Source organism: Heterodontus francisci, chromosome 8 (genome assembly GCF_036365525.1).
Source record: "Heterodontus francisci isolate sHetFra1 chromosome 8, sHetFra1.hap1, whole genome shotgun sequence".
Taxonomy (NCBI): Eukaryota; Metazoa; Chordata; class Chondrichthyes; order Heterodontiformes; family Heterodontidae; genus Heterodontus; species Heterodontus francisci.
In genome coordinates this window covers 15988933-16002979 of record NC_090378.1, presented here as the reverse complement: position 1 = coordinate 16002979, position 14047 = coordinate 15988933, and the positions used below count along the sequence as shown (strand labels likewise).

The window sequence follows — 14047 nt, the reverse complement described above, 5'->3', positions numbered from 1 at the left end:
ACCCGGGTCCCTGGAGCTGTGAGGCTGCGGTGCTAACCACTGCGCCACTGTGCCGCCCACATAGGACAATCCTTCCATCCCAGGAATTAGTTTGATGAACCTTTGTTGAACTCCCTCTACGGCAAGTATATCTTTCCTTAGGTAAGGAACCAAAACTGCAAACAATATTCCAGTTGTGGTCTCATCAAGGCTCTACGTAAGTGCAGTAAGACTCCTATACTCAAATCCTCTTGTAATAAAGGCCAACATACCATTTGCCCTCTTAACTGCTTGCAGTACCTGCATGTTAGCTTTCAGTGAGTCATGAACAAGGACACCCAAGTCTCTTTGAAGTTCAACACTTCCCAGCCTCTCACCATTTAAGAAATACTCTGAATTTCTGTTTTTCCTACCAAAATGGATAAGCTGACATTTCTCCACATTGTATTCCATCTGTCAAATTTTTGCCAACTCACTCAGCCTCTTCCAAATCCCCTTGAAGCGTTTTTGCATTCTCCTCACAACTCACTTCCACCTAGTTTTGTGTCATCTGCAAACTTGGAAATATATTTAATCCCCACATCCAAATCATTGATATAGACTGTGAAAAGCTGGGGCCCAAGCACTGAAGGGTTCCGAAGAAGGGTCACTGACCCGAAACGTTAACTCTGCTTCTCTTTCCACAGATGCTGCCAGACCTGCTGAGTGATTCCAGCATTTCTTGTTTTTGGCCCAAGCACTGATCCTTGCGGTATCCCACTAGCCAGAACCTGCCAACCTGAAAATGGCACATTTATTCCTACCCTCTGTTTTTGGTCCGTTAACCAGTTCTCAATCCATGCTAGTATATTCCCCCCAATCCCATGTGCTCTAAAGTTGGTTACTAACATCTTACGTGGGACCTTATCAAAAGCTTTCTGAAAATCCAAATATACCACATCCACCAGTTCCCCCTTATCTATTCTGCTGATTACATTCCTCAAAAAACACCAACCCGTTTGTTAAAATATGATTTCCTTTTCCTAAATTCACGTCGACTCTGCCCAATCATACCATTATTTTTTTTTTTAAGTGTCCTGTTACCACATCCTTTATTACAGATTCCAGCATTTCCCCTATGACTGATGTTAGACTAACAGATCCGTAGTTCCCATTTTCTCGCTCCCTCCTTTCTTAAATAGTGGGGTTACAATTGCGACTTTCCACTGTCTATAGAATTTTGAAATACGCATCTACTACCTCTTACAGCCACCTCTTTCAACAACTGGGGATGTAGATCATCAGGTCCAGGGGATTTATCTACTTTAAGTCCCACTAATTTGTCTAGTACTTTTTTTTCTTACTATTAATATCTTGCAGTTCCTCCTTCACATTAGTTCCTTGATTCTCCATTATTTCTGGGAGGTTTTTCGTTTTTTCCTCCGTGAAGACAGGCACAAAGTATTTGTTTAGTTTCTCTGCCATTTCCTTATTTCCCCATGATAAATTCTCCTGACTCCACTTGTAATGGACCCACATTTCTGCAAATCCTTTCCTTTTTACATAACTATAGAAGCTTTTACAGTCCCATTATGTTTCTCGCTAGTTTACTCGCAGTCTCTATTTTCCGTTCCTTAATTTTTTTTTGGTCCTCCTCTGCAGAATTTTGAAATGTTCTCAATCCTCAGGCTTACTTTTTTTTGGTAACTTAAAACACCTCTTCCTTGGATCTACAGGTTACTGAGGGAAGCGAGAGAGGAAATAGCTGGGGCCTTAACAGATATCTTTGCAGCATCCTTAAACATGGGTGAGGGCCCGGAGGACTGGAGCATTGCTAATGTTGTCCCCTTGTTTAAGAAGGGTAGCAGGGATAATCCAGGTAATTATAGACCGGTGAGCCTGACGTCAGTGGTAGGGAAGCTGCTGGAGAAGATACTGAGGGATAGGATCTATTCCCATTTGGAAGAAAATGGGCTTATCAGTGATAGGCAACATGGTTTTGTGCAGGGAAGGTCATGTCTTACCAACTTAATAGAATTCTTTGAGGAAGTGACAAAGTTGATTGATGAGGGAAGGGCTGTAGATGTCATATACATGGACTTCAGTAAGGTGTTTGATAAGGTACCCCATGGTAGGCTGATGGAGAAAGTGAAGTCGCATGGGGTCCAGGATGTACTAGCTAGATGGATAAAAAAACTGGCTGGGCAACAGGAGACAGAGAGTAGCAGTGGAAGGGAGTTTCTCAAAATGGAGACGTGTGATCAGTGGTGTTCCACAGGGATCCGTGCTGGGACCACTGTTGTTTGTGATATACATAAGTGATTTGGAGGAAAGTATAGGTGGTCTGATTAGCAAGTTTGCAGACGACACTAAGATTGGTGGAGTAGCAGATAGTGAAGGGGACTGTCAGAGAATACAGCAGAATATAGATAGATTGGAGAGTTGGGCAGAGAAATGGCAGATGAAGTTCAATCAGGGCAAATGCGAGGTGATGCATTTTGGAAGATCCAATTCAAGAGTGAACTATACAGTAAATGGAAAAGTCCTGGGGAAAATTGATGTACAGAGAGATTTGGGTGTTCAGGTCCATTGTTCCCTGAAGGTGGCAACGCAGGTTAATAGAGTGGTCAAGAAGGCATACGGCATGCTTTCCTTCATCGGACGGGGTATTGAGTACAAGAGTTGGCAGGTCATGTTACAGTTGTATAAGACTTTGGTTCGGCCACATTTGGAATACTGCGTGCAGTTCTGGTCGCCACATTACCAAAAGGATGTAGATGCTTTGGAGAGGGTGCAGAGGAGGTTCACCAGGATGTTGCCTGGTATGGAGGGCGCTAGCTATGAAGAGAGGTTGAGTAGATTAGGATTATTTTCATTAGAAAGACAGAGGTTGAGGGGGGACCTGATTGAGGTGTACAAAATCATGAGAGGTATAGACAGGGTGGATAGCAAGAAGCTTTTTCCCCAGAGTGGGGGATTCAATTACTAGGGGTCACGAGTTCAAAGTGAGAGGGGAAAAGTTTAGGGGGGGATATGCGTGGAAAGTTCTTTACGCAGAGGGTGGTGGGTGCCTGGAACGCGTTGCCAGCGGAGGTGGTAGACGCGGGCACGATAGCGTCTTTTAAGATGTATCTAGACAGATACATGAATGGGCAGGAAGCAAAGAGATACAGACCCTTAGAAAATAGGCGACATGTTTAGATAGAGGATCTGGATCGGCGCAGGCTTGGAGGGCCGAAGGGCCTGTTCCTGTGCTGTAATTTTCTTTGTTCTAATACAATCCTTGATGTCTTTCGTTAGCACGGTTGGAACACTTTCCTTGCTTGATTTTTGTGCATTAAAGGAATGTCTTTTTTTTGTAAACTATGTATTAGTTCTTTAAATGTTAGTGATTGCCTGTCTACCGTCACACCTTTTAACGCAGTTTCTCAATCCATCATAGCCAATTTTCTCCTCATCCCTTCATATTTTCCTTTGCTTAGATTTAAGACCCTAGTTTCTGATTGGGAACTACATCACTTTCAAACTTAAGGTAAAATTCTATCATATTGTGGTCACTCTTTCCTAAAAGCTCCTTTGCAAGATTAATTAGCCTTTTTTTCATTGCACAATACTCGATCTAAAATAGCCTGTTCCCTAAAATAAAAGCAAAATATTGCAGATGCTGGAAATCTGAAATAAAAACAAGAAATGCTGGAACCACTCAGCAGGTCTGGCAGCATCTGTGGAAAGAGAAGCAGAGTTAACGTTTCGGTTCCGAAGTTAACGATTCTGAAGAAGGGTTACTGACCCGAAACGTTAACTCTGCTTCTCTTTCCACAGATGCTGCCAGACCTGCTGAGCGGTTCCAACATTTCGTGTTTTTATAGTCTGTTCCCTAGTTGGTTTCTCAACGTACCGCTCTAGAAAACTCTCTCATGCATTCCAAGAATTCATCCTCCACAACATTAGTACTAATTAGGTTTATCCAGTCTATATGTAGATTGAAATACCCCATGATTACTGTATTACCCTTATTATTTGCTTATTTAGTTATCTGCAAAAATTGCGACACACACAAACGGGGGGAACACAAGACTTCATTACCATGGGAACACCAGCAACATTGTCTGAAGAAGAGAGCGACCAAGCTACCATAGTCAGCCCAGCCAATCAGAACAAATTATTCACCCTTTACTTGCTGCTCAGTGTCCACATAAAGCACCCAATGTTTTTACATGAGGACCGCTACACAAATGTTAGTTGTTGTACATGCTATGAGGTCAATCACTAAGAGCAAGAGGCTGCTGATTGGCCAGCCACTTGATTCAAAGATGTGTTTGATTATTCTATCACTAACTTCCCTTCTACCATCACTGTTTATCTAATTTAAGCAGCACTAAATCCCTTCCCTAGCACTCAATCCTCTTTTAAAATAGTTTATGCTTTCCAAGTACTGGCCAGCGACAAACTGGAAACAAACATTGTGCAACTCCTGCTAATGCAACATCATGGTGTACAAGAACCATTAAACCACAAATCTAAGCCAAGATAATCTGCTCATGTACTAGACAAATAAGTTGAAGTTATTCGTCTCTAATAACTAATCCTAAAAACATCTCAGGAAGCTTGATCACCAGATTCATTTTAAAATTTTGACGTGTCTCACAAAAACTTTGTTCAATCACATTAAAGGGCTTACCCCAATCTTCTCTTCAATAAGTTGTCTAGCATAATCAATCTGTTGAGTTGATCCACGTATAATAAACATTTTAAAGTTGGGATCAGCATTTGGAGGTGGGTTTCTCTGAAGCTCTATCCGTGCTCCCGACTGTTGGCTAATTGCCTTCACGGTCTCACCACCTAAAGCAGAACGTAACAGATGATTTTAAAATAGAAAATGCGTTAAGCTTTCAAGCAGGGTGCTATCCACGCTTTGGCTAAACCACAAGCAGTAACCATAGATAGTGTTTTTACATTTTTTACTCGAAGCCGAAGGATGCTAGTGTGCGGGAAATTGAATGCTATGCCATTTTAGGCAACAGTGTCAGCAACAAAAACACCAAGGTCAGATATAACAGAAGTTAGATGTAGAGTTAAGCCCCCAATCACTGCCCCACCTTTGTGTCTTCACCTTAATCTCAAAAGGTCATATTTTCTCTCCTCCCTTCCCCCAGTTCAATAGGCCGTTAATTGTATATCAATTGTGTTTAATTATAAGCGGGTGGTAGGCATTAATTGGGGTTTCAATCGAGCACATGTAGAGGTACATACGAACATGCACTCAGCCCCTCGAGCCTACTCCACCATTCATTAAGTTCATGGCTGAACTGATTACTCCACATTTCCATCTACCCCCGATAACCCGTCACCCCCTTAACAAGAATCTATCTACTTCTGCTTTTAAAAAATTCAAAGACTCTGCTTCCATCGCCTTTTGAGGAAGAGATGCCTAAGACTTACGACCCTCTGAGAAAAGGAATTTCTCCTAATCTGTCTTAAATTGAGTGACCCCTTATTTTTAAATAGTGACCAGTAGTTCTAGATTCATCCACAAGGGGAAACATCCTTTCCACATCAACCCTGTCTAGATCCCTCAGGATCTTATATGTTTCAATCAAGTCGCCCCTTACTCTTCTGAATTCCAGCGGATACAAGCCTAGCCTATCCCATCTTTCCTCGTAAGACAGCCCATCCATTCCAGGTATTAGTTTAATAAACCTTCTCTGTACTGCTTCCAACGCATTTACATCCTTCCTTAAATAAGGAGACCAGTACTGTACACAGTACTCCAGATGTGGTCGCACCAATGCCCTGTACAGCTGAAGCATAACCTCCCTACTTTTGTATTCAAATCCCCTTCGGATAAACAATAACATTCTATTAGCTTTCCTAATTACGTGCTGTATCTGCACACTAACCTTTTGTGATTCAGGCACTGGGACACCCAGATCCCTTTGCATCTCAGAGCTCTGCAATTTCTCACCATTGAGATAATATGCTTCTTTTTTATTCTTCCTGCCAAAGTACACAATTTCACACTTTCCCACATTATACACCATTTGCCAGGTCTTTGCCCACTGATTAACCTATCTATATCCCTTTGTAGCTTCCTTATGTCCTCTTCACAACTTACTTTCCTACCTATCTTTGTGTCATCAGCAAATTTAGCAACCATACCTTCCATCCCTTCATCTAAGTCATCTATATGAATTGTAAAAAGTAGAGGCCCCAGCACAGATCCCTGTAGCACACCACTCGTTACAAGTTGTCAACCAGAAAATGACATATTAATGCCTACTCTCTGCTTCCTGTTAGTTAGCCAATCTTCTATCCGTGCCAATATTTTACCCCTACACCATGAGCTTTTATTTTCTGCAATAACCTTTGATGTGGCACCTTATCAAATGCTTTCGACAAATCTAAGTGCAATACATCCACCGGTTCCCCTTTATCCACAGCACATGTAACTCCCTCAAAGAACTCCAATAAATTGGCTAAACATGATTTCCCTTTCACAAAACCTTGTTGACTCTGCCTGATTACCTTGAATTTTTCTAAATGCCCTGCTAGAACGTCTTTAATAATAGCTTCTAACATTTCCCGAAGACAGATGACTGGCCTGTAGTTTCCTGCTTTCTGTCTCCCTCCTTTTTTGAATAAAGGAGTTACATTCACTATTTCCCAAGCTAACGGAACCTTTCCTGAATCTAGGGAATTTTGGAAAACTAAAACCAACGCATCAACTCACTAGCCACTTCTTTTAAGACACTAGGATGAAGTCCATCAGGACCTGGAGACTTGTCAGCCCACAGCTCCAACAATCTGTTCAGTACCACTTCATTGGTGATTGTAATTTTTATGAGTTCCTCCCTCCCTTCCATTTCTTGACTTACAGCTAATACTGGGATGTTACTTGTCTCCTTATTATCCATTAGTAATTCCCCAGACTCACTTTCCATAGGACCAATGCTCACTAACTCTTTTTAAAATATCTATAGAAATTCTTGTTATCTGTCTTTATATTTCGAGCTCGCTTTCTCTCGTACTCTAATTTTACCTTATCAATCTTTGTCATTCTTTGCTGCTTTTTATATTCTGTCCAATCTTCAGACCTGCCTCCCATCTTTGTGCAATTATGTGCTTTTTCTTCAAGTTTGATACTACCTTTAACTGTTTATTTAACCACAGATGGTGGGTCCCACGCTTGGAATTTTTCTTTCTTGTTGAAATGCATCTATTCTGTGTATTCTGAAATATCCCCTTAAATGTCTGCCACTGCATCTCCATTGACCTATCTCTTAACTAACAGTTTTTAAAAAATATATAAGTAGCATTTTTTAGGGAATCAAGGTCTCTAGTGTAAATAATCTCTAATTTTTGAGTAAGTTAAGGGAGTCAATAAAGGGTAAGTCATGGCAGGGCAGCTCAGCAGCGTGGAGTGCTCCTCCTGTGCAATGTGGGAAGTCAGGGACACTTCCAGTGCCCAGGGCGAACACGCGTGGAGGAAGTGTCTCTAGCTGCAGCTACTCAAAATCCACGTTTCGGATCTGGATCGGCGACTGGGGACACTTTGGAGCATCTATGAGGCTGAGATCATCATAACTGCTCAGACAGAAAATGAATGGGTGATCACCAGGCAGAGTGCAAGAACTAGGCAGGCAGTGCAGGAGTCCCCTGCATCCATCTCCCTCTCCAACAGACTTTCTGTTTTGGGTACTGTTAGGGGAGATAGCTTCTTAGGGGAATGCAGCAAGAGCCAAGTCTGTGGCACCACGGGTGGCTCAGCTGCACGGGAGGGGAGGAAAAAGAGTGGGAGAGCTACAGTGATAGGGAATTCTATTCTAAGGGGTACAGTTAGGCGTTTCTGTGGCCGCAAACGTGACTCCAGGATGGTATGTTGCCTCCCTGGTGCTCGTTTCAAGGATGTCAGAGCGGCTGCAGGACATTCTGAAGGGGAAGGGTGAACAGTCAGAGGTCGTGGTTCACATCGGTACCAACGACATAGGTAGAAAGAGGGATGAAGTCCTGCAACAAGAATTTAGGGAGCTGGGTAGCAGATTAAAAAGAGGACCTCAAAGGTTGTAATCTCTGGATTACTGCCGGTGCCACAGGCTAGTGAGTATAGGAATAGGAAGATAGAACAGTTGAATGCGTGGCTGAGGTGATGGTGCAGGAGGAGAGCTTTAGTTTCCTGGATCACTGTTTCTGACTAAGATGGGACCTGTAAAGAACTGGCAGCTCAATATTCAAGGGTATAGAATCTTTAGGCATGACCAGGGGTGGGGGGGTGGTGTAAAAGAGCTGGCATTGAACTATTGATCAAGGAGTCAATTACTGCAGTAAGGAGGGATGATATCTTAGAAGGTTCCTCAAATGAGGCCATCTGGGTAGAACTTAAAAACAAAAAGGGGGCAATCACTTTGTTGGGAGTGTACTACAGGCCTCCAGTCAGGGAGAGAAAGAGATATGTAGGCAAATCTCAGAGAGGTGTAAAAATAATAGGGTAATAATAGTAGGGGATTTCAAATTCCCCAATATTAACTGGGATAGTCTTCGTGCAAAAGGCTTAAAGGAGGTGGAATTCTTCCAGTGCATCCAGGAGAGCCTTTTGAGCCAGCACACAGAAAGTCATACAAGAGATGGGACGGTACTGGACCTAATCTTAGGGAATAAAGCCAGACAAGTGGTAGAAGTCTCAATGGGGGAGCATTTCAGGGATAGTGACCATAACTCTGTAAGACTTAAGGTAGTTATGGAAAAGGACAAAGATGCACCAGAAATAAAGGTACTGTATTGGGGGAAGGCAGATTTCAATATGATAAAACAGAATGTGGCCAAACTGGACTGGGGCCAGCTACTTGTAGGAAAGTCTAATTCAGACCAGTGGGAGTCATTCAGAAAGGAAATAGTGAGTTTTCAGGGCCAACATGTTCCCGTAAAGGTGAAGGGTAGGACCTACAAGTCCAGGGAACCCTGGATGTCAAGGGATATAGAGGATTGGATCAGGAAAAAAAGGAGGCTTACGGCAGATTCAGAGGGCTGAAAACAGCGGAGGCCCTAGAGGAGTACAGAAAGTGTAGGGGGGGTACTTAAAAAAAGTAATTAGGAGAGCGAAGAAGGGACATAAAAAAATACTAGCAGGCAAGATAAAGGAAAATACCAAGGCATTTTATAACTATATTAAGGACAAGAGGATAACCAGAACAATAGTAAGGCCCATAAGGAACCAAAGTGGCAATGTGTGTGTGGAGCCGGAGGACGTAGATGAGGTTTTAAATGATACTTTTCCTCTGTGTTCACTATGGAGAAGGACAATGCAGGGGTCGAGATCAGGGAGGGGGATTGTGATATACTTGAACAAATTAGCATTGAAAGGGAGGAGGTATTAGGGGTTTTAGCAGGCTTAAAAGCAGATAAATCCCCAGACCAGATGAGATGTATCCCAGGCTGTTATGTGAGGCAAGGGAGGAGATTGCAGGGACTCTGACACAAATTTTCAAATCCTCTCTGGCCACAGGAGAAGTGCCAGAAGACTGGAGGACAGTGAATGTGGTACCATTATTCAAGAAAGGTAGTAGGGATAAACCACTGAGTCTAACATCAGTGATGAGAAACTATTGGAAAAAATTCTGAGGGACAGGATTAATCTCCACTTGGAGAGGCAGGGATTAAATCAAGGATAGTCAGCATGGCTTTGTCAGGGGGAGATCATGTCTAACAAATTTTATTGAATTTTTTGAGGAGGTGACGAGGTGTGTCGATGAGGGTAAAGCAGTTGATATAGTCTACATGGACTTCAGTAAGGCTTTTGATAAGGTCCCGCATGGGAGATTGGTTAAGAAGGTAAGAGCTCATGGAACCCAGGGCAATTTGGATCCAAAACTGGCTTAGTGGCAGGAGGCAGAGGGTGATGGTCGAGGGTTGTTTTTACGATTGGAGGCCTGTGACCAGTGGTGTACGGCAGGGATCGGTGCTGGGACCCTCGCTGTTTGTAGCGTACATTTATGATTTAGACGTGATTACAGGACGATATAGTTAAGTGTTAGCTGGTTAAGATGGGCGGAGCAGTGGCAAATGGAATTTAATCCTGAGAAGTGTAAGGTGATGCCTTTTGGGAAGACTAACAAGGCAAGGGAACAAACAATGGATGGTAGGACCCTAGGAAGTACAGAGGGTCAGAGGGACCTTGGTGTACTTGTCCATAGATCACTGAAGGCGGCAGCACAGGTTGATAAGGTGGTTAGGAAGGTATATGGGATACTTGCCCTTATTAGCCGAGGCACAGAATATTAGGCAGGGAGGTTATGAGGGAGCTGTATAAAACGCTAGTTTGGCCACAGCTGGAGTACTGTGTACAGTTCTGGTTGTCACACGATAGGAAGGATGTGATTGCACTGGAGAGGGTTCAGAGGAGATTCACCAGGATGTTGCCTGGGCTGGAGCATTTCAGCAATGAAGAGAGACTGGATAGGCTAGGGTCGTTTTCCTTAGAGCAGAGAAAGTGGAGGTGGGACCTGATTGAGGCACACAAAATTATGAGGGGCATAGATAGGGCAGATAGAAAGCAACCTTTTTCCTTAGCAGAGGAGTCAATAACCAGAGGGTAGAGATTTACGGTAAGGTGCAGGAGGTCTTGAGGGATTTGAGGAAAGGATTTTTCACCCAGAAGGTGGTTGGAATCTGGAACACACTGCCGTGATAGGAGTGATAGAGGCAGGAACCCTCACAACATTTAAGAAGTATTTAGATGAGCATTTGAAACTCCACAGCATACAAGGCTATGGGTCAAGTACTGGAAAATGGGATTAGAATAGATAGGTGATTGATGGCCAGCACGGACACGATGGGCCAAAGGGCCCGTTTCTGTGCTGTATAACTCGACGACTAATTTGCCAGTTCACTTCAGCTAACTCTGCTTTCATGCCCTCATAATTTCCCTTATTGAAGATTAAAATACTCGTCTTGGACCCACTCTCCTCTCACTCAAACTGAATGTAAAATTCAATCATATTATGATTGTTGCTACCTAGGGCTGCCTTATCTATGAGGTTATTAATTAATTCTATCTCGTTGCACAATACCATGTCTAGTACAGCCTGCTCTCTGGTTGGCTCCAGAACTTATTTTTCCAAGAAAGTATCCTGAAAAGTTTCTATGTACTCCTCATCTAGGCACCTCTGTCCTTCTGATTTTTCCAGTCTATATGTAGGTTAAAATCCCCCATAATTATCGCTGTACCTTTCTGGACAAGCTGCCACTATTTTTTCCTTTATACCCGTCCTACAATGTGGTTAATGTTAGGTGGTCTGTACACCACTCCCACAAGTGACTTCTTGCCTTTATCATTTCTCATCTCTACCCAAACCACTTCTACATCCTGGTTTATTGAACTTAGATCATCCCTCTCTATTGCGCTAATACCATCATTAATTAACAGAGCTACTCCTCCACCTTTTCCTAGCTTCCTGACCTTCCTAAATGCCACGTACCCTTCAATATTCAGGTCCCAATCTATGTCGTAGATTGTGTCTGCAATGGCTATCAGATCAGACTTATTTATTTCTATTTGCACTCTCAGTTAATCGGTTTTGTTTTGAATGCTATGTGCGTTCAGATACAGAGCCTTTAGTTTAGTCCTTTTATTAATTGTATAACCTCTAGACTTATCTGTTGGTTTACTCATATTTGTACGCTCTGTCCCTTCCTGTCAGGCTGTTCATCATTTCCCATATTAATACCTTTCTCTACTTCTTGATTTACCATAGCTTCCCAAATGTGATTTCTTGCCCCCACTATTCAGTTTAAAACCCTCTCTACTTCCTGATGCGCTTCGCTAGAACACTGGCCCCAGCACAGTTCAGGTGTAGACCGTCCCAATGGTACAGCCCCAGTACTGCTGCCAGTGCCCCACGAACTGGAACCCACTTCTACCACACCAGTCTTTGAGCCATGCATTAATTTCTGTAATCTTATTTGCCCTTCGCCAATTTGCACGTGGTGTAGGTAATAATCCAGAGACTATTGCCTTTGAAGTTCTGCTTTTTAATTTGATGCCTAGCTCCTCATACTGACTATGCAGAACCTCTTTCTTTGTCCTGCCTATGTCGTTGGTACCAACATAGACCACGATGACTGGATCCTCCCCCTCCCACTGTAAATTCCTCTCCATCCCTGAGCAGATGTCCTGAACCCTGGCACCAGGCAGGCAACACAGCCTGAGACTATGCTGTGGTTGAGTTAGGAGGTGTATGCTTGTACTGGTTCACTCTATAAATAAATGTTAGACTGAGTAAAGATCAGCTCCCGCACTATCCTTCACCAGCTGGCTTTCTGGAATATAACAAGGGGTGGTGCAAAATGTCCCATTACACACAATAACCACTGGCTAGTCAGTGCCAAATTATTAGCAATCTTACAATTGCGGGAACAAGTTTCTGACTTTCCAAACTAACCTTGCAAAGAACCCCAAGCCAAAGGAGAGACTATTACCTTTCCTAATCCAGCATTCTCACCTCATGTTCCAATAAGATTGCACCCAACTTATTTTTTTTTTTAACAGTAGAAGACATCTTAACTTCTAAACCCGTGCAAATACAGTCCATTATCAGCCCTTTATGAACATACTTTGAACTGTACGTGGGCAATGTATTACATGTTTTCTTCATAAACACCTCCATTTCCCACTTTTCACCAACACTGAAAAACTGAACCACCTACATCAATGGTTAGAATATGGAACTTGCTACCATATGGGGTAATTGAGGCAAACAGCAAAGATGCATTTACGGGAATCTAGAACATAGGAAATAGAGTCGTCGGCCATTTGTCCCGTAGTACCTGCTGATCATCTACCTCTACGCCATTTTTCCCCACAATCCCCGGATGTCCTTAGTATCCAGAAATCTATCCATTTCTGTCTTGAACATGCTCAATGATTCAGCTTGCACAGCCCTCTGGGGTAGAGAATTCCAAAGATTCACCACCCCGAGTCAAGAAATTCCTCATCTCAGTCTTAAATGGCCTGCCCCTTATTCTGAGACTGTGTCCCCCGGTTCTAGACTCACCAGCCAGAGCTAACATCCTATCCACATCTAACCTGTCGCGTCCTGTAAGAATTTTCTAAGTTTCAATGAGATCATCTCTCATTCTTCGTACATGCCCAGTTTCTGCAAACTCTCCTCATAAGACAATCCCACCATTCCAGGGATTAGTCTGGTGGACCTGTGTACTCCCTCTATGGCCTTCCTTAGATAAAGAGGCCAAAACAGTACACAATACTCCAGGTGCAGTCTCACCAAGGCTCTATACAATTGCAGCAGGACTTCTTCACTCTTGTACTCAAATCCCCTTGCAATGAAGGCCAATAATAGATAAGTAGATGAGAATGAAAGGAATGAAAGAATATGCTAATAGGATTAGATGCAGTAAAATCAGAGGCGGCGCTTGTGGAGCTTAAACCCCGACATAAACTTGGTAGGCTAAATGGCATATCTGAGTTGTAAATATCATGCAATATAATTAGAAAAAGCTAACTTTATTCAAGTAATTCTGTAAAACAGGAAAAACCACGTCAAGACCCCACATTTTTTGAGTAACACAAAACTAGAAACAAACAGAGTAACTTTTCACGACCACGTTACCTTTGCCAATGATTATGCCAGTCTTGCTGCTGGGTACTGTGAAAGTGAACTCTTGAAGCCCACCAGGAGGGCCCATATTCCAGTTCCCTTGGCCTCTCCCTCTTCCTCTGCCAGGTCCAGGACCACCAGGACCTGGAGGCATGCCAGCCTAAAAAAGTGGGAGTGAAAGCATTTCTGAACTACTCTTTACAGAATGGCCCCAAATTGCAAACATCACAAAGACATTTCCTAGCTATCAACATGCAACAAAATGTAGGTAAAACAGCAATTAAAACTCCAGTCAAACACTCTTATGACAGACATCTGAATTGGCATGCTTAAAAAGAAAGCATTTGTAACCTAACCTCCACACTTCGTAGGAGGTCTGTAAGTATTTCTGCAGCGTGCTGACATCTGTCTGGAGGGCCCAGGATCTGAGCTATTCTTTCTGGAGTCGTCCCGTCATCTTGCGATAAAAAAAATTATTG

The 14047-nt window shown here is 42.9% G+C and overlaps 1 protein-coding gene across 8 annotated transcripts in view; it reads right to left on the bottom strand.

The window, feature by feature from the left end:
* The window catches only part of fubp1 (far upstream element (FUSE) binding protein 1), a 59288-nt gene that overhangs the window by 23875 nt on the left and 21366 nt on the right, over positions 1-14047 (bottom strand). For all 8 annotated transcript variants that reach the window (XR_010975469.1, XR_010975468.1, XR_010975470.1 and 5 more), the window contains exons 12-14: positions 13925-14025; positions 13581-13728; positions 4640-4800 (exon numbers count right to left, since the gene is read on the bottom strand). Coding sequence is in view for 4 of the 8 variants with exons in the window: in XM_068036676.1 (XP_067892777.1) it covers positions 4640-4800; positions 13581-13728; positions 13925-14025 (410 nt within the window). In the remaining 4 variants the exon portion in view is untranslated. The remainder of the gene's footprint in view (positions 1-4639; positions 4801-13580; positions 13729-13924; positions 14026-14047) is intronic.